At 38.1% G+C, this 21815-nt stretch overlaps 1 protein-coding gene across 3 annotated transcripts in view; it reads right to left on the minus strand.

Annotated features, from left to right (window-relative positions):
• Kcnip4 (potassium voltage-gated channel interacting protein 4) overlaps positions 1-21815 on the minus strand; it is a 1082012-nt gene that overhangs the window by 843296 nt on the left and 216901 nt on the right. The window contains exon 1 of one of the 3 annotated variants that reach the window (XM_028865926.2): positions 17538-20688. The exons of the other annotated variants lie outside the window; for them this stretch is intronic. Within the exon in view, the coding sequence (XP_028721759.1) occupies positions 17538-17625 (88 nt within the window). The 5' untranslated portion in view covers positions 17626-20688. Of the gene's footprint in view, positions 1-17537; positions 20689-21815 lie in introns of those variants that run through there. 3 annotated transcript variants of the gene reach the window in all.

Raw genomic sequence — 21815 nt, forward strand, 5'->3', positions numbered from 1 at the left:
ATGGCCCTCCCTGTGGAAATCCTAGGGCACAGTTACTTCTCCGTTCTTGGTTAAGAATGGTTACTTTTAGATGAACAAAAGATTCTACTTTCCCAACTCAGCAGAAATATTTCATAGTTCTTCTCACTAGCCCAAATTCAGAATAGTTACGTCTGAAATATTCTGTCACCCAAAATATAGTCATTCAAGAATCTGTTTCTTTCATCTATGAATAAGCCAACTAGCTCTTATATGTATATTTTTTTAATAAATTTAATTTTACATATCAGCCACATATTCCCCTATCCTCCCTCCTCCCAACCCCAGGTTCCCCCCCCAACCCACCCCACATTCCTACCTCCTCCAAGGCAAATTCTCCCCTGGGGATTCAGCTTAGCCTGGTAGATTCAGTCAAGGCAGGTCCAGTCCCCTCCTCCCTACACCAAAGCTGAGCAAAATGTCTCAGCATGGGCCCTAGGTTCCAAAAAGCCAGCTCATGTACTAAGGACAGGTTAGGAGGCCCCCAACTAGCTCTTTGAGGTCTATTTAATGCTATGATACTGCTCTTCAGATCAAGTTCCAAAGCACCCATCTTATTTTGTCTGTATTGGGAGTGTTTTATATTTTGGCATTCTGGATCACAGTTTGTGTATAGAACAATGCATTCTATGAGCTTAGAAAGTAAAGGATGAATAAAATTTGTGTAACAATGGACAGAATCTGTGAAGTATGGACTATCTCAAAACACGTAGTAAATGACAATGTAGTGGATGTTACAATCATACCTTAGAAATTAAAGATTTCCTTCAGCATGAAGGAAACATGTTATCTATAAAAATCTTGCAAATGTTTTCACCTATCCTTCTTCAAGTAAATGTAGATATTCCTAAAAAAAAAACACAGCTAAAATATTATGGCTAAGAGAATGGTTTTCTATAAAAGCAATTTAAATAAAGATTGAGGATATAGATTAGGAAAGAAGCTCATGGAACAAAATAGAAAAGCCAAATAAACATATTGGCTGCTAATAAATAAATGATGTTTGAATAAACTAGAAATCTGGATTAAAAGTCCCTCAGGCCATGAAAGAACTACTGATGGTCTTTTAAGTTCATATTTTCAATATCACATGTTCAAAGGTCTAAATTGTAAAAGGCATCTGGCCTGATTCACTTGAGCTCTATTTTAATTCAAAGGGTATATAATTAGAATACTAGTAATCTAGCACTTCATGATATTTTTAAAGTTGTTTGAAAACTGCTAATTCATCACAGAAGGTTTTGCTTTGGAACAGAAAGTGAATAAATTGCTCAATGTGTTCTGGATGTGGTGGCTTCTGCCTTTTTTTTTTACTTCCCTCTTCTTATCATTTCCAGGTCAACTATACCTTTTGGCTTTGCTATTGTTGTCCCTTTAGCCAAGAAGACTATTTCATGCATGGCTGCCATGGTGGAATTCCTCTTGTCAGAGGCCTACAGGTCTTCTTATTTCTCTATAACATATTCAACCCAACCCACCTACACCCACCTTCCCAGTATCCCTTTCTGATTTACTAGTAATAATCTCCAACTCCCACCACAGCCTTTTCTGTCTTTAGCCTTCTCCCCTGAGTCTACCATTGATTCATAGAGTGCACATCAGACAATGGACTCTTCAAAGGCTCAGACAGTGGAACTTCTAGGCTGTGAGGGCTGAATAGTTTTTCTTTCAACCATTCAGTTCTACCACAGAAATGCAAAAGCAGCTGTAGGCAATATGTAAATGAGTAAGCACAGGCCAGGTTCCAGGAACACTTTATTTGTGGAAGTGAAATTACAATTGCATCAAATTGCCAACTGTAAAAAAAATATTCTTATTCCTTTCATGGTTTTTCAATCATTTAACAATGTAAAGGTAATTGTTTGTAAATAGACCATGAGACTATAGTCCAGGGGCTAGTTTTGATCCCCACACTAGATATGGTAGACACTTTTCTCCAAGTTCGTTGTAAGCCCTCAGCTCATGATTCTGTGGTACCTCCTCTTCTGTTCAACATAAATTGCTGGGTCCTCACCACAGCCAGTTCAGATTTAGTATACTATGGCTGCCCTTGGCCACACCGTCTTTGCCTCCAATTATTCTCGGGATGTCTTCTGTTCTTGTCAATGTATTTGACTTCTGTCTCTTGAACACACCAAAGCTAAGCCTGCCTTGAGAACTTTGCTGACTTCTCTACTTGTGATCTGCATACCCACCCCTGTAGAGCCATGGCTTTCAGGCTTGCTTCAAGACTTTGAGCAAATTCCATTTCGTAGTCTCTCCTGACAACCCACTATTTAAAATGTAACTACCTGGTTGTGAACTGACTTGAACCTCCCTACATAATTTTATAAGCTAAAGTTCTAACCATTCAGGACCTCATAACCTGTAATGTTGAAATTGTTCCTTCAAGAAAATGACTCTGATGAAATAGCACTTTAGGGTAGATGTGTGTATGACAGTCTGGCTGGTGTTCTTATAAGGAGACATTAAGACTTATAAACAGACATAAGGGTAATGTATACACAAAGCAGAGACTATGTTAAAGACACAAGAATCAGGCTATTTATAAGTCAGGGATTAATCTTAAAAAAAAGAAAGGAAGGAAGGAAGGAAGGAAGGAAGGAAGGAAGGAAGGAAGAAAAGAAAAAAAATCAATCCTGTCAAGATTTGACTATTGAGACTTTCAGCTCCAAAACTGAGAGGATATAAATATCTATTTCTTAAGCCACTTAATTTGCAGTATTTTGTTACAGCAATCACAGTAGACACATATATGCCTTCATCTCTTAAACTCTCTCCAACCCACTTACCCTGTTGTTTTATCTAGGATCCTTTCACCTACTAATATATACATTAATTTATTAACTATGTATGTCTCCCTTCCCCATAAGAGCAACAATCATTTGTCTATTAATATATCTCACGTTCTCAGGATGCCACCTAACAAAGGTTAGCACTCAAACACCTGCTCTATAAGTGAAGCCTGGGAATGCATCACTTGCTAGTGCCCAACTCTGTCTCTTTTCTTCCTGTGAGCCCAGTTCCCAGTTCTGCATCTCTAGACCCATAGCCAGTAAAGACTAACTCAAGTATTACTGGCACTAAGGATGGCTCTCTTGCCACCAGCACTAAGTGGCCTCGCATGCTCTCTCTCTGAATTCTTCTAATACAATCTGTAATTCTCCTGTGGCATTTAACACATTGATTCTTGTATTACATTTTTAATACAAGTTTTATCTTCTCCACTAAATGTCAAACTCCTTTATGGTGCAGCTGTTGCCTCAAGCATTTTCAATTCCCTTACCATATCTTCTGAGTACACCACACATGCTAGAGACACCATAAACACTGGCTGCACTTGTGAAGATTATTATTACAAAACCTTCTGCTACTGAAAACATTTTGTAGGACTCTACCTTAAGACTATTTGCATTATGAGTAAAAACCAAGAGGCTACAACCATTTCATTACCTCCAGTGACTGACAGAGCCAGATTACAAAGATAGATCTACCATTCTATGAAGATCAGGCTCTGTGGTGTTTCACTGCATCATCAGTAAAGAAAAGGATATGCTCAATTTTAAATGAAAATATTGTCGTGCTAAATACAATAGAGCAAATAAATGTGTACCAAACTTCTTAAACTAGTTAAAGGTCCTGAAGGGACTGACTTCACATTTCAAGTGGCTGCTTATCTTGCTCTTAACTCAGCTTGTAATCTTTAAATTTATATATTAACTGAATAACATCAATTTCTTTATTTTTCTAAATTTATTTTTGACATCATAATTGCAACATTTTTCTCTTTCCATTCCTCTCTTCAAATCTTCCCATATGTTCCTCCCCACTTGTTCAAATTCATGGCCTATTTTCACTAATTATTATTGCATACATATGTGTGTGTGTGTTTCTATTCCAATTTGGTTTTGATTTATCTTATTTTATTTCATTATTGTTTCTTTTTGTTTTCTATTTGTTTTCTAACAAAAGACAGAAAAAAGTGTATATGCAGATGGGAGAGGAGGTATAGAAGTACTGGAAGGAGTTGGGAGAGAGGAAGCTGTAATCAGAATGTGTTGTACGAGAAAAATCTATTTTCAATAAAAGAAAAAACATACAACCTTCCAGTCTATATAATGTTACTTGTATGTTTGTTTTCAGGGCTGACCTTTTCATACTGGACGAGTAAGTGGTATGTTCATACCCCTTTTAAATATTTTTTAGACTTATTTTTCATTTTATGCTTGCGTATTTGTAGGTGTCTATGTGAATGTCAACCTATGGGAGTGCCTGGAGGTCAGAAGATGGTGTCAGATCCCCTGGAACTGGAGGCTGTTTTGAGCTGCCTAATATGAGCTCTGGGAACCCAACTCGGATCCTTTAACCATGATCAGTGCTCTTAACCACTGAGTCATCCTTCTGGCTTCTTTTTCAAATTATTATAAAATTATAATATGGGCATTCAAATATAGGTGGCATAAGTCACATAGACATGGACACAAATACATATAAATAAACTTTTTTATAAAGATTTATATATCTTTACATACTTCTCATCTCTTTGTATGTCAAAAAGTATTCAATTAATCAGTCTGTTTTCAAAATTGGGTTCTAAAGTAACTATTTTTACTTTGCATTGTTTCATTTTAAAATTTCATTAAAATTTATTTTCTAGGAGAGCCAAAATTAATGTTGTTAGTAATCTTTTCTTCTAATGTGATAGAGATGAACTTTCTTAAATTACTATTTTTTTAAAGGTGAGAACCTTAGACTTAGAAATTTTAGTAAAATATGTTACATATATGAGAGTGAGATACAAATTATCTTGTACTTTTAGAGAACAGGTCATTTTTAATAGAAAGGAACAAAATTATAATATAACCCTCAAAGCATCTAGATTATAAATTTTACCATATGTGAAAGAAGCCTTTGTGTTAGATATTTTGTCTGCTTTTCAGCATTTTAAATTGGAACAGTATAAACACTTCGCCCTTATCTAAGAACTTCAAAAACAATTAGATAATATTAGTTAAACATTGATTTATTAGTATTCTAGACTGGAATTAAGACTTCTTGAATGCTAGAAGTGAGGTTGGGGGAGGGAATTGGAAGAGAGGAGGGAGGGGAAACTGTGGTTGATATGTAAAATAAATGAAAAAAATTAATAAAAATGACTTCTTGAATGCATAAAGATTTTAACCACTGTTGTGTGTTTTTTGTTGTTTTTGTTTTGCTACTTTGAAAAATATTTTTTATGGAAGTCATTCTGGTTCATTGTTGTTTTGGTTTGGTTTTTTTGTTTGTTTTTTGGGGTTCTTTTTGTCCAAAGAACAACTGCATTTGCTTTCCCCTCTATTTGCTAATTTTATGCTTTTTTTCTTTTTATTTATTCTTTTGTTATACATTATCTCACACACAGCCTCCCCTCTCTCCACTCTTTCCAGAGTTCCTGCAACCTCTCTTCTCCCCTCTTCTATCACTGCTTCTCCATTTCTCTTCAGAAAAGAGCAAGCATCCCAGAGATATGAACCACTGAACATGGCATAACAAGACACAATAAGATAAACAAACCTTCATATCAAGGCTGGACAAGGCAACCCAGTAGGAGGAAAAGAGTCTCAAGAGCAGGTAAAAGAGTCAGAGACACTCCCACTCCCACTGTTAGGAGTCCCACAAAAACCCAAGCTAAACAACAAATAGGCAGAGGATATTGTGCAGATCCATGCAGGCTCCATGATTGCTGCCTCAGCCTCTGTGATTCCCTATGAGCCCTGCTTAGTTGATTCTGTGGGTTGTGGTTTTGTTTGTTTGTTTGTTTGTTTGTTTGTTTGTTTTGTATCCTTAACCCCTTGGGCTCCTACAGTGCTTCCTCTTTTAAAATGCTGATTTGTGTCCTGACAACAATTTCCTTGAAGTCACCACCAATTCTGGCTCTTACACTCTTTCTTCCTCCTCTACTAAAAAGATTCCTGGCCTTTAATGAGAGGGATGTAATATTGATGTCCCTCTTACAGCTGAGCTCTCACAGTGATTGTGACAACATGCACAAAAGCTGTGCAAACTCAAGCCTGGAGTGGGAGAGGAGAACACAAAGTCCCACTCCTAGATTAAGAGCTATTGGCATTTGATAGCACTAAGATAGGGAGTGTATGTCATCAGGTATACAGACCACATTCCAGGGTAAGCCTACACCTAATTCCTAAGCCAACACACAGTGGACTTGATGGGTTTAAAGAAAGAAAGGGAATACAAAGTTGGATGTGTATGGAGGTTTATGTGGATCTGGGAGGAGTTGGGACAGGGAGTTAAGTACTACCAAAATATATTGTAGGAAACTCTCAATGAATTTATGTAAGAAGAGGAGTAGGAAGAGGGGGTGAATGAAGAGGAAGAGGAGGAGGAAGCAGAAACAGAAGCAGAAGACAGACAAAGGTAGACATGAAGGAGGAGGAGGAGGAGGAGGAGGAGGAGGGAAAAATTCTGACCTAAAAATGTATTTGCTGTAGCTTGAAGTTCATTTATTGTGTTCTAGAATCCTCTGAGGACTACAAGCCTTCTCAAGCCTACCTACTAAGGAAAGACTGTGCTAAGATTTGAGTTGAGGTATTGGTTGCCAAGTTCAGGTATTGCTAAGAGAGAGCATGCTTGAACTTGGAGATAAACTAGGGCGCTTCATTGGAAGATATGTTTGCATGCATTTTGATAGCAAGACCAGCATTTGGCTTTATCATTTCCCTGAGGTACCTTTAGTAGACACAGAATAAAATTGATCTTTACAGTTATAAAAGCTTTTTTATAGAATTGGCTTCATAGCATTTGGAAGCCTTTTAACTTTTGTTTAGCTCAGGGAATAAGACAGTTGAGAACTCTTTTATGTGTTGCTCATAAATAAAACTGGCTCTATGCATCTTATCATATTATAGAAGTGGAACATGACTGATTTCTCAGGACTCTTACACTAGCCTAGTGACCTTGAAAAAATGAAATCTTCCATTGTGAGAGTAAAAATACTAAGTAGGGGAATTTACAACTTCACAATAAAAAGTAAACAGCAGAGAAAAAAAATTCAAAGCTTAGTAAATTTGGTATTTAATCCCAGCACATACAGGTTAAGACAAGAGGATTGAAAATTTGAGGCCAGCCTTATCTGGTGAAAAACTAACTCAAAAAGAAAAGAAAGAAAACGACATAAATGCTCAATAATAATTTTTATTTTCTGATAGAACCATTAAAGTTATAACATATTGAAGAAGGTATCTTTTTTTTTGTATCAGAATTTTTTTACACATTAAGATTAAAAGAACACAAATGCTTCTACTCTGTTTTGAGGACTTGGTCTGCTTGCTTGCTCATATATTAAAATGGGTGTTCTGTAGCCCAGGTTGGCACCAAACTTTCTATGTACTATAGGAAGATCTTGAACTGATCTTACTGCTTCTAGCTTTCACGTACTAGGATGACAGGCATATGCCAGCATGCCTAGTTTATTCCACAATTCTTATTCAATCTTTTAGGTTTTGGTTATACGTATGGGGATGTAAATATCTGTTTAACTATATTTAAAATATTAAAATCCAATTAAATACACATTGTAAAATTAGAAATAAAAATACATACACAACAATATATAACACATATGATATATGTATGATTTTTAAAATAAATGAGCAAGTATACACATTTAAAATGATGGTATTATTCCTCCTTTGCTTTCAATTAGAAATATAGTGACTTTCAATGCTCTGAGTTTTCTTCAAGAAGTTCCATAACAAGACACTAGATAAGTTAAAAAAAAAAAAAAAAGTGAAACAGCAGTGATTAGAGTGAGGACCTGAAGTGCCCAAGATTAGAATGAATAATAGAGGCAACAGTCACAATGCTGCATGCTGCTAGCCTTTGGAGAAATGTGCAGAGAAACAGAAATGAAAGTTGGTGTGAATTTGTTTCCTAAGGTGCACTGGTGTTTTGTCATTTGCCATACATGAAATGAATATGTTAGGTGTGGCTCAGGCACTGGGTATAAAGAACAAATAAAACAGATGTGACTGTTAAGAACTTCTGCCACCTTTAAAGACAATTGTAACTAATTTGAAGGATTTTAGGTGTATTGTTTCATGGAGAAAGTAGAATGAGTGTGTGTGTGTGTGTGTGTGTGTGTGTGTGTGTGTGTGTGTGTGTGTGTTTATCTGTGTCATTTTACACTTTTCCCTCTTTTCTGTCATGATGGTGAAGATTGTCTCCTGCCATTCTCCCAGCACTCTGAGGTGCCCTGTCAGTAAAGGAAACCTCAGAAGCTGATATAAAAAAGTCACTATAGGAATGGCTGGATTGGATTGGCTGATCGGGAAATGATAGCTAATCCTGGAGCCAATAATTAAAGCCATGACATAGCTCTTAAGGGTGAGTTTGAATTTCAGCAGCAGAAATTTATAGTGAAACACATATTTTGAATCCAGACAAATCTGGTTTTATATCTCAGGTCCAGCACATCCTAGAATTTCACAGCTTGGACTATATTCCATGCAAAATACTCACTGGTGTGGCTTCCATTCAATAATGTGAATCAGAAATGGCCACATTAAATTAAACAAACACATAAGATTTACTGTGGTATCCTCCCTAACACCAAAAAGAACTGGTATCTATGTTTTCATCATTACTACACAGTAAACACGATGCTATATTGGAGAAGAGGAATTACATTGTATGTCTGTCTCTTAGAAGATGCCAAATTCCTTGAGCTCTGACATGAACACCTGACTCTGTTCAATAAAGCAGTGTTGATGAGTAATTAAATGCAGAATCATATGGGAAGGACTTGTACTATGAGAGCTCAAAAAGGAATTAAATCAGCAAATTCTACAGAGTGAAGGAGAGGATAATATCTTCCAGGAGAAAAATAAATGAGCTTTGAGCAGGTGTCTGTCTGATGAAATGTGACCTTCACTACCTGACCATTCAAAAACTGCCACAGTTTCTCTCTGACAAAGAATAGCACCCCTAGGTGGGCTTGGCTGGGAGTTTGTATAGCAATCTGATCATGTGGGAATCCTTTACCCACAAATAATGCCACTGATTCTTCTTCAGACTGCTTTCTCATCATCTTGGTTTGATGTATTTCTCATCACCCTTTTCCTCCTGTTTTTGGCTCTCCACTGTCCTTGACTATCCTTGGTGAAAACCACAAGATAAAGAGCTCTTCTGTCTTGTGAAGGCATAGCAAATGTTGCAGGACTAACCGCCAGTTAACTGCCCCATTAACCGCCCCTTACTTACTGTATTTGCAAGGCAAAGCAGGGCAGTTGGGAACCATGAATAAACTATCTCCCAAAGACATAAGACTCAGCTTTCAATGCTCATTTAATATGTGTTGTTTAAATGACTGAATGGAGATAATAGTTACTACTAAAATAAAAAAGCCAAGGAGTTTAAAAATTGCTGTCATTTATAGAACTTTTGTGTTTATTTTAAATTACTAGGAGCAAAATCATGATTAAGTATTCAATTTTTATTCCTGAATATTTAATTTGAATAAAGTAAACAGGATAATCTATAAGTGCTAAATTAATAATAATGAGAAGAGTAAGTACTTGTTGAATGTTGTCTGGCCACAGAAATATGCACAGGATATCTTGTTCTGTCCCTGAGGTGCCTCTGCTTACAGAAGAAGTGTAATATCACAGCTGTGTGATCAAGGACCAAGCTAGAACCCAACTCCGAGGCTTCTCATCTTTCCACTGTGTGTCCTGATACCCTACAGCAGTTAACGGTTTATCAGAGAGTAGCTCTCCTGAAACACATTTTTCTATCATAATAAAACATATTCTTGTCATTAAGACTATGATAAAACTTTAGGTGAAGACTTACTGGATGAAAACCCTGACCCCACACACCTAACCTCTATTCCCAGAATCCATGTGAAAAGCCAGATATGCTGGTAAATACCTGTATTCCTGTAATGAAATGACAGACAGAGACAAGAGGACTGCCCAGAAACTTGTCAGCCAGCAAGTATGCAATACACAGTGCAGCTGCAGAAAACTACAGGAAAGATCAACCTCAAGGTAGAAGGTGAGAACTGACTACAGAGAACTGTCCTCTGACTTCTGCATATGAGCTGTGGCAGGGTCATGGCCACATTCACACACACACACACACACACACACACACACACACACACCAATACATAAATATATTTTAAAAACTATAATTAAGAACAGAAGAGAAAGAGAACTAATATTAAACCAGACATAAAGGGAACAAGTGATGGACCCCTTCTGATGGGATGTCTCCTCTAAACCTTAGCACAATCTTCTTCCCATAATCACAGCCATTTACTCAGCTCTCCTTTGGCTTGTTCTCTCTGAAGTTAAACATTAACAAAGGTCTGACTCTCCCCAGGCATTACTAAATGCTGATCAGTAGCTGATCACTGTAACCACTGTCCTTTAAAAACACAAAGAGAACACCAGTCTCCAAAAAAGAACATCTTGAAATGCTCTTATCTTACTAAAAGATTTCTATTAGGCAGAAAGAAGGGGTGTTATGAGAGAGATACTCTGTAAGTCTTGATCAAACTATTGGCTTGTAAAAGCATCTAGCATCTACTGTAAAAATCATATCAGTGCTGATAAATTCTACTGTGGTTAACTGGACTTTGCTTTCTTCTACAATAAAGGGCAGCTCCTCAGAATTAGATACCTACTACTCATGAGCTCACAAATAGATCCCACTGCTGACAGAATAATTTGGAGTAAAATATACATTAGCAAGGAAATCTCATACATTTGCACAGCAGAAACAAACCATACTTCAATCCCACAGTGTTGTGATACCATCTGCTACAAAACACACATCATGTTATCTTTTGGCATCACTGAGTTTGACTGATTACAGTAATATCCTCTCTGAAAACAGAGTCCGTTTGGGTCCAAATAAAAGATAAACAATGATAGTAGAGGATGTGGTTGATATACAGGTATCTTATGAGTTTCCAGGGGTATAATCAGCTTGCTTATGATCCTTGTACTATCTCTTTGGAGGGAGAAAAAGATGACCACTGTTAGTCACATTAAGCAAAGAAAATTGCTGTGGGATTCTGAGTGAAGGTAAATTAATACAGACAGGAATATATTATTCTTGCTTAGAGTATCTTTCCACAAGTATCAGTGATGTAGAAATTTTATAGTGTAGAACTGGAATCTCTCAAATGCCCATTTGCTACAGGTATGACCTTGGAGGAGAAAATGAGACCCCAGGCCCCTCTTCTTCCCTCTCCCTCTTCCCAGAAATAAGTGGAGGAATTTTGGTGTGCCACCTTGTTTTTTGTGCCATGAAGTTCTGCTTTACTATAGATACTGAATGGAGGAAACCAACACCGCAAAGAACAAAACCTTCAAAGTGGTGAGCCAAATTCAAACTTTCTTTAAAGTTTATTGCCTTAGTTATCTGTTCCAATAACAGGAAGCTGATTAACACACAGAGTCAGCTGGAACGTTTGGAGGCTGGAAGAAACAGAAACTAACACTGGACTATTTCCTGCCTAGCTTGTCTTTATAGGTCAGGGGTATCCCTGCTGTGGGATGGTCTGTATGTCAAATTGCTCTGATTGGTCAAAAAATAAAACACCGATTGGCCAGTGGCCAGGCAGGAAGTAGGTGGGACAAGGAGAGAGGAGATTTCCGTGAAGCGGAAGGCTGAGGAGAGAGACACTGCCAGCTGCCGCCATGACCAGCAGCATGTGAAGATGCCAGTAAGCCACCAGCCACGTGGCAAGGTATAGATTTATGAAAATGGATTAATTTAAGATATAAGAACAGTTAGCAAGAAGCCTGCCACAGCCATACAGTTTGTAAGCAATATAAGTCTCTGTGTTTACTTGGTTGGGTCTGAGCGGCTGTGGGACTGGTGGGTGACAAAGATTTGTCCTAACTGTGGGCAAGGCAGAAAAACTCTAGCTACATATCCCTGTTCTGATTTCAGCTCCTACTTAACAATTCTCTGCAGTTTCCCTTTACAGAGAAGGTGCTGTCTTGATCAGTTCTTTATATCCTGCCCATATTTAAAGTCACTTTATAAAATTTCTTTCCAGAGTGTAGGATCTCTCTCCAGCTAGAAACATAACTGATATACATTATGGTGGTGGCTACACATGAGCTCGATGGTCTCTTCCTGTATCATGGGTCCTGAGTGCTTCTCCCTGTATGTAAATGAGGCCCTGGAATGCATTTCAGACATTAGTGAAATGGGACCTCTGATTACCTTAAGCAGGAGTGGCAAAAGGACCTCTTCTTATGAGTATTTAGTTCTTCCCTTTAGACCTACTGGGATGTATTGATTAATTTAGTCAATTAGTCCGCAAAAGAGTTTTAAATTAATCATGACTAAGACTATGAGGTCAGACTTCCCACCACTCTGAAATTGTCATGGTGATAAAATCAGTCTTCTATCTATAAAGAAGAGTGCTTAAGCCCCGCAGGCTTACCTGATATCCTAATTACAGGAAAAAAGACAAGCAAATACAAAGAGAAAGATCGCACTAACATGAAGATTTCCTTGTGAAATTAAAGAGCCAGCTTACAGTAACCTAAACTCACAGCTGATGTGTCTTCCAGGATCAAGGATGCCACAATCAGACTGACTAAAAGGAAGACTTGCAAAAGCCTGAACAAAAGCCCCACTCCCTCATTACCAGTAATTCCTGCATGAGAAGTTACTCAGGAGAAATAATTCTTTTCATAAAGTTTAAAATGTAAACTCTTCCTAGAAAAAGGAACAAAATTCCATACACTCACTGAAGGTCGAATATAAACACCATTGTGATTTCTTACATAAGATCAAGATTCAACAGCAGGAAGAACACACAGCCACACACATCCATGCAGAAAAAAATTATAAGAAATAATAATATATTGATAATGATAAAAAACAATGGTGCCATTTTGTATGCATTTAAATAATGGAGAGTTGGCATATGATATGAGAAATTTAACCAAAAATTAAAAGGGATTAATTTAAAAGAAAGGAAAATAGTGAATAATATGAATTTCAAAACTGACAGATCAAGAGATTGTCAATAGCATATTTCACTACCAGGGCTACCTGATCTGGAAAATAGAAAGCTCTATCTTTGTTGCCAGAATAGGTTTTGATGTTTGTCAATTTTTAATTATACGATGTCTTCAGATGGAGGAGAGAGGAGATTCAGAAAGCTGGGGAATGGGACAAATGATCCTATAATTCATGATCCTGAAGTGGGGGGAAGAGGATAGAAAAAAAATATGGCTACATGGTCAAAAAGTAATTTTGTCATTTCTCAGGTTTTGTTAATAGCTCTTATTTTCTGTTCATGATTTTAAATGTAACATTAAAGCATTGAGACCTGAACATGATTAGCTTAGTGAAGGCTTGATCCACAAGAACTCAGTGGCTTAAAAGTTATGTAAGGCTTAAAAGTTTCTTATTTAAATTTGATGGACAAAGGTGCCTACTGTCTGTGTCTATGGGTCTATCCCCTCTTTCTACTTCTGTTCTCACTCACCCCCCATCCTAGGCTAAAGTTCTGTATGTGATGTGATGGATTCTTACCTCAGCTTTTAAAAATCTAATTTTCTCCAGGGCAAGGACTCCCCTGGGGATTCAGCTCAACCTGGTAGATTCAGTCCAGGCAGGACCAATCCCCTCCTCCCAGGTTGAGCAAAGTGTCCCCAGGTTCCAAACAGCCAGCTCATGGGGTGGGCTGAGTGGAGGGCAGGGTGGAGGGAGTGGGAGGAGGGAGGACAGGGGAATCTGTCGCTGATATGTAAAATTGAATCAAATTATAAAATTAAAAAAAATAAAATTTAAAAAAAGAAGAGAAAAAAATCTAATTTCATTTAGTCTGAAATACTTCAATACATTAGTTAAACAAGAACTCAAAGTTTAGTAGATTTCTTCTTTTTAAATTGTTTTGGCTTCCCTTAAGTGAAGAATTGAACTTTAATCCACCTGTAATTTGTAGACCTGAGGCCTGCAGCAAAGCTCCAGGCAATATCTACCTCAAACATATGCTTAGGGAATTGCTCCTAATAGGAAAATGTGTCCAGGTCTTGCTTTTTCAAGTACATGATATAAAGAATTTTTGAATAATGTCAAAATAACCTTCACATAAAAACCATTACAATAAAAAACTACCCCATATGATGTTTTTTTTTAAAAAAAGAAAGGAGAAGCAGGTCAAAACTCGATGTCTATAGTATCGTGGCCCATTTCTGTAATGGCATAAACATTTATAAAATAGAGTGCTGATACACAAGTTACCCACTGATAGAAGAATCAAATGACTAGAGATTTTTTATAACCCATCTCCATTCACTTAGATGTAGTGAGATATGTAATGTAGCAGAAGCCACATCTAGAATTAAACCTGATTTAGTATATCAAAAAGCAAGTATAAAATTGAGAAGAAATAAGATAATTGACCATGCGTTAAACCTTGATATTCTATCCTGGAAACCATTAACTTGTATTACATATGCACCAATTTCTATAATTTATAACTTATAACAAAGGATTTCTTAAAGTTTTTATATTTTCAAAAAGCCAACATATGTGCTTTGATAATACTCTTTTAAGTATATTTTTGTTTTGGATTAAGGTCTCATTTTTAACTCAGCCTAGACTGGGATTCACTTTGCTCATGTTGCAGCCTGATGAGTTAAAAATCCAGTATTTTAGAAGCGACTTAACATGAAAAAGAATATACTTTAAAAGATTTTGGAAAATGAGGTTTTGTTTGTTTGTTTGGTTGGTTGGTTGGTTTGGGTTTTTGGTTTTTTTGAGACAGGGTTTCTCTATATAGACCTGGCTATCCTGGAGCTCAGTCTGTAGACCAACCAGGCTGGCCTCGAATCACAGAGATCAGCCTGCCTCTGCCTCCGGAGTTCTGGGATTAAAGAAGTGCGCCACCACCACTCATAATTATTATCATGACTGAAAAAAAATTCACATTTGAATTTGCATTCTCTTACATAGAACCATTTTATAAAAATCATTAATTTATTTATTCATATGACATAATCCTAGACACTGTCAAACTTAGATGAAAAGTTGTCAGCTAAGGAAATTTTTTCCATCTCATTGGTGATATCACTAATAAGGCACATCAAAAAGTCATTCTTGTTTATATATCTTTGCAATGATTTTCTGTATATATTTGGTAACAAATGAGAAGCAACTACCAAAAAATACAAACTTGGTGTTTCAGAATTAACTTACTTAAATGTAAAAAGAATATTACTACTTCCTTGGATAACATCAAGAGAACTAAGGATAAGAGGTTTGATGATCAAAAGCAAAAGGCCAGCCAATGAATGTTCATATCCTTTTAAAATTTTGATAACTACAAAGACACACGCTGATTGTTCAGGATGCAATTAGCAACTTTTTGCACATCTAACCTTAAAGCAAATTTTTAAAACTGATTCAACCCCACATTCTACTTCTTCATTAATTGCTAGCTCAGGGACCCAAAAGTGTTCTAATGAATTTTACATTAGAATCTGCAATATGAACAGAGTATATTATCACAGCTACTAGTAGATGCATACATTGGCCTTTGTGAGTAGAATTCTGAACAGTTATGAAGAATCCAGCTGAATTTCAAATTCTTTTTATGCCTGAAAAGAAAACAAATTGACAAGAACCAAATTGCCATAAATAAGCACATTTCTGAGGACATCAATCTATCTTACTGCTTGATAATAACCTTGGGCTTCTATTTCTCAAAATGCAAAGATGTATGGCCACCTGTGCTTCAGAACAAGGAAACTTCTACCACCTACACTGATTTCAAAATGTGAGATGAGTAAGTTTTAAAATACCGATTCTATACTAGCTTCCTACATTGTCACTAGATAACCTGTATGCTGACTGTATTTAGCATTGATACTTAGGGTTTATAACTTCACAACTATTGTCATCTCCCTAAAGGTCTTTGAAATCAGAAGTTCAAGAAAACTGTTATACAATCAGAATAAACAAACAGGGTACAAGTCAGCTTCTGCTCTCAAAGAAGAAGAAACAGCTACTGAGACACATGGGGAGCTTCCTTTTGTACACAATTTCTCTAGTCTCATGCCAAGATCATGTACTGAGCACTAGTGACCAAGCCATGGTTTGCTAAATGACACACTGCTTTAGCAGAAAGTATAGAGCAAAGAAATAAGTACCAATAAGGTCGTATTGACCCCCAAAAAGCTATTTACACTATAAATGTAAAGACTACATAGAAATACAACAAACCTCCAAAGTGGAAAAGTTAGGTACAGGCTTTCAATCATTATTTCTTAAGTAATTGAAATTCAGCATATTGTGCACAATTTAGAATCAGTACATGGGTATTGATCAGATGTGAACATTAGGACATTAAGAAACTTCTTAATATCCAAGAACATTTAGTAGTACTCTCTGACTTCCAGTTATTCTGTCAGAATAGCCCTCTAATAGTTCATAGTGCCCATGCCATCACATAAGCAGGTGTGTTACCAAACGTACCACATCTGTCTTCCCTGGATAAAATATAGCTCAACTTCACCTCTGAATCTTATATAAAGCTATCTGTGCTTCTTTATCTGTTTTCCTTCATTATTCCGATTTGGAAAAGCACTAAACTCCAATAGTTCCCGATGGCTGGACCCCAGGTGTAATATTATATTAACACAGCTTTGTTTACTCATAAGTTTGATGGTCCATTAACAATATCTGTCATCAGCGGGGACTAATTTTGGTCCTGCCTGCTTCTAAGTTAATGACAGCACTCAAGAATTTCATGGGTAGAAAAGCTACTGGTTTGGTCTCATCATTTTATAACATCTTGAAAATATTTTCTTGCCACCAGCATTTAGATCGAAAACTAAGAGTTTCTATTGCAATTATGTCCATGTTTAAACATTGAAATGTCCCACAATGATACAGACATCAAAGCTCTCCTGAGCACCTTACTCTTTAGCTGTTTGCACATTTTGCTCACATTCTGCAAGGAACTCAGAATTCTCAAAGAGATGTCCTTAACTCCTTCACTGCCATGCACCAAGATCAAATACTGCAAACAATCTAAGGCTTATAGCGATCAAAGAGTTCAAGAAAATCTTTAACTGCTTGAAGGAAGGGCAGCTTTTATGCTCTTCCCGTAAACTGCAGTGAGCAGCAGGGAGGGGACTACCCCTCACACAACTGTGCCTTTTTTTCTTTCTTTCTTTCTTTTTAATCACAGACGCTGCTTCCTTAGACTGAGGCACCGCTAACAGGGGTGCTGACGCGAGGACATAAAAGATACATTCACACAATCCAGTTCTACCCCCACCCCCAAACCAGAGCTGCGCGGCACATGTCTTTAGCAGAAGGAACCTCAGCAAAGGAGACAGCATTTTATTGACAGCATTAGAAAAAAAAAATCACAACAAAGAAATAGTGAGCCTTTTCTACTCCGGTTCTACTCTGGTTCAACTCCGTTACCAAGCTCTGCCAGCTTTGATTAAAAAAAAAAAAAAAGTCATTACCTGTATGAAGAGAACCTGTTAATAGCCTGAGAAGGTACTGGGCAAATTTCAAAATTTCACGTTTACACCGTTTCCTACAGCCACTCATCTTAAGCAACAAGGTATTCCTCTGAGGAGTGTCAGAAGTCTTTGCCAATACAAAAGGAAAAAAAAAAAAAAAAAGAGGCGGCTTCTGAGGGGAAACTTCTGTCTCAGTTTATGTATCAAGCTGCCTTACAACTCCTGGGGAATTAGCTGTGAGTGCCTGGGTCAGAAGGTACAGCAGCCAGTGCAGACGCAGAGTAACGGGGCACTAGGAAGCGCTGCCTCTCAGGACGGTCACCAAGTTCTTCTGTGGCAACAGATAGGCTGCTGCTTTACACTCGTAGTAACCCAGCTATGGTGCATCTCGGCATCCTCTCTCCTGAAGCAATTGCAACCTCACCGACCATGCCGAGGGAGGCGGGGCCTGCATTGCCAGCTCATCAATGAATCAGCATGTAAGCAGGTGAGCAGACAGATGACAGGTCAGTGGGGCTGGAGCCCTTTGGACACCAATAAGAGATCCTGCTAAACAATCAGGCCTGCTGGGGAAGAATCTCGGGGGCCAGGGGTGTCCAAAAGGCTTCTAAATGATAAAAGAGAGGTTGGAAAGAGACTGCTCCAGGCAAGAACTCAGATGTTTCCCACACACAGTGGGATCATATTCAGAGAGCTTAGATTGGGGGGGGGGGGGGGGGCGGTGCTCTTTGGAGAAACTGAATGTGACTCTCAGCAGAGTTGAGGATTTACCAGAGGAATGAAGCAATATCGCTCTGCCACAGAGATACATTCAAGCACGCAGGCTCTAAGGTAGAAAATGAGCTGATACCCAAAACACTATTATTTCTGCACTGTCCAGACTCAGGTATTTGGGAATCAGAAGAAACCATTATCTGCTTTCCAGCACAGTAACCTGGAAGCCGCAGTTGTGAAGCTCTGTACTTTGGGGCAACAGAGCCCCCAAATTAACTTGCTGCATCGTGCTAAAAGCAGGAACTGCCTTGGTGTCTTCTTAAAAGGCAAATGCAACTTATTTCCCTATAGACTGATTTAAGTTTGGAGAGCAACCCCAAGGACCTGCTATTTGCACAGGCCACTTTTGTACCGAGAGTGCCACTACACAGGCAGTTTGTTATAAATGCCCGAGGAGCAGATGCTTGTATCTTAGAAAGTGTCCTTATTTCAGAATTCTTCAGGGCTTTGGGCAGTTTCTTGGTTGGTTTACATTCTTAATTAATACTCTCAGGGCTTTTGTTTGTTTTTACTGGCTCTGTATAAATATAAAAACTGTCTCTGTGATATTTAGTACATAAAGGAAATTCAAACTCCTTATTTTAAAAGGCTCTCTAGCCCCATTTTTGACACACTTAAGAGTCTATTTGGAACTAGCATTTTTCACCAATGCTAAGCATGAAGTGATGTTCTTATACAATAATAAGAAGAGAAAAACATGTAGTGAAATCCCAGGCTTAAGACATTTAGTGGTAACTTGTCCCCTCTTCAGTGCTCTAATCAATATCCACAGCCTCAGTGATGTACCTATTGAAATGGGTTAATGAAGAAGCACACTTTCCAGGAATTTTAAAAAATTGTTGAACAGGTATAAAATAAAGATATATTTATGCACACAGGTTATCAAAATGCTTTTATCTTCTATACCTAAGGCGTCTTTGACAGTATTTGGTACACAAAAGATAAATATACGTTACATAATATGTAAATGAATAATGATGTAAAGTCTCACTATTTTGTCTGTGAAATTAATATTTATGTGTGTTATTCTTTAGCTGTAAGGGTGAAATAGGATGCACTACAGGTGATATTAAGCACAGCACTTTTATGCATTTCTCTAGTGGGTTTATAGTGAGCATTTTTTTTTTATGTGCCAGGCATGGTTCCATGCACTGGGGACACATTGGTGAGAAAGGGAAAGACATTGCTCATATGCTACCTATATCTCAGTAAAGGGAGGAAGATATAATCGAATGCTAAACAAGAATATATCACATATGGTTAACTTCTAAACTAGAGTAGCAGGGAAAAAATGAGTAGGCTAAATAGGAAAGACATAAGTTAAGAAAGGGATCCTAGTGTATAAAATACCAGAAGGAGTCAATCATGAGCTATCAAGGGCATATGAGGTAGAGAGAACAGCTTTAGTGCAGGGCACCTAAGCTGGGCCTGAGATCAGCATCCTTAACGGATAGCAAGACACATGTGTTTGCTGAAGTACACTAACCCAGGGGAGGCTCCTAAGGCATGTTTGCTAGGGTAGGACAAGGACAACCATGCTTCAAGCCAGTCCCTGGAAAGGAAAATTGTCTCATCTGTCTGCTAAGTAAAGATGCCATGCAATGGAGCTAGAGGAGATGAAAGAATACCTGTGAGGAGGAAGCACAGTGGTCCAGGAGAGAAATGATGGAGGCATGCATGGCCTGCAGTGGAAATAAAGGTAGTTTGTTTCTGGATATACAAGGAAACAGAATCAATAGGGTTTGGTACATTGACATAGGGCATCAAAATGGGAGAATTAATGGTGACTTGACTGGGATTATATAATTAGTGGGGATATTCAATGAACTGCTGATATGCTATGATGTAAAATTAAAATTAACATGATTATTTGACTTTCAACTTTTTAGGAAATTCCATACTTTTTTTTCCCTAAAATCCCCATTAGTGTTCCCTTTCCTCGACATCCTCATCAATATTTATTGTCTTTCATTTTGATTATAGTCATTCTAACAATTGTGCAATATAACTCATGTGATTCCAATTTATATTTTCTTGTTGACTAATGATGCTGAGCAACTTTTCATAGACTGTTGGATCATATATTGGTCTTTTTTGAGAAATGTCTACTCAAGTGCTTTTCTCAATTTTAATTGGAATCTTTTCTTGTTCTTGTGATAAACAAATTTCCTGCATTGAGGCATAGCAGTCTCTTATCAGATGTGCATATTTCTCCCAACCCATGAGATTCCTTTCTCTTCTCATAACTGTTTCTTTTGCTTTGCCAATACTTTTGAGTTTGATATATTTTTTGCTTTTGTTATCTTCAATTTTGAGTTTCTATATAAAAATCATCACCCAAAACAAAGTCCTTCCATTTTCTTTTTTTAATTTTTTTTCTTTTATTTAAATTTGTAATTGATTTAATTTTACATATTAGCCACAGATTCCCCTGTCCTCCCTCCTCTCACCCCCATCCCCACCCACCCCCCAATCCACCCCCCATTCCCACCTCCTCCAAGGCAAGGACTCCTCTGGGGATTCAACTCAGCCTGGTAGATTCAATTGAGGCAGGTCTAGTTCCCTCCTCCCTTCACCTAGGCTGAGCAAAGTGTCCCAGCATAGGCCCTAGGTTCCAAAAAGCCAGCTCATGCACTGAGGACAGGTCCCGGTCCCACTGCCTTGGGGCCTCCCAACCAGTTCAAGCTAATCGACTGTCTCACTTATCCAGAGGGCCTGATCCAGTTGGGGGCTCCTCAGCTATTGTTTCATAGTTCATGTGTTTCCACTAGTTTGGCTATTTGTCCCTGTGCTTTTCTCAATCATGGTCTCAATATCTCTTGCTCATATAATCCCTCCTCTCTCTTGCCAGTTGGACTCCTGGAGCTTCACCTGGGGCCTGGCCGTGGATCTCTGCATCTGCTTCCATCAGTCATTAGATGAGAGTTCTGCCACAACAGACAGTTAGGGTTTTGAGCCATCTGATCACCAGAGTGGGTCAGTTTGGTCTCGACCATTGCCAGTAGTCTATTGTGGAGGTATCTTTGTGGATTTCTGTGGACCTCTCTAGCACTTTGCTTCTTCCTATTCCCATGGGGTCTTCATTTATCATGGTATCTCTTTCCTTGTTCTCCCTCTCTGTTCTTGATCCAGCTGGGATCTCCTACTCCCCTAAGCTCTCTTTCCCATGATCCTTGTCCTTCATTAGTCCCCCATCATGTCCAGTTTGCTCTTGTAGATCTCATCCATTTTTCTGTCATTGGGTGATCCCTGTGTCTTTCTTTTTTTTTTTTTTTTTTTTTTTGGTTTTTCGAGACAGGGTTTCTCTGTGTAGCTTTGCGCCTTTCCTGGAACTCACTTGGTAGCCCAGGCTGGCCTCGAACTCACTGAGATCCGCCTGACTCTGCCTCCCGAGTGCTGGGATTAAAGGCGTGCGCCACCACCGCCCGGCTTCCCTGTGTCTTTCTTAGGGTCCTCTTTACTAGGTAGCCTCCCTGGAGTTGTGAGTAGCAGTCTAGTCATCCT

Source organism: Peromyscus leucopus, chromosome 10 (assembly GCF_004664715.2).
Source record: "Peromyscus leucopus breed LL Stock chromosome 10, UCI_PerLeu_2.1, whole genome shotgun sequence".
Classification (NCBI taxonomy): domain Eukaryota; kingdom Metazoa; phylum Chordata; class Mammalia; order Rodentia; family Cricetidae; genus Peromyscus; species Peromyscus leucopus.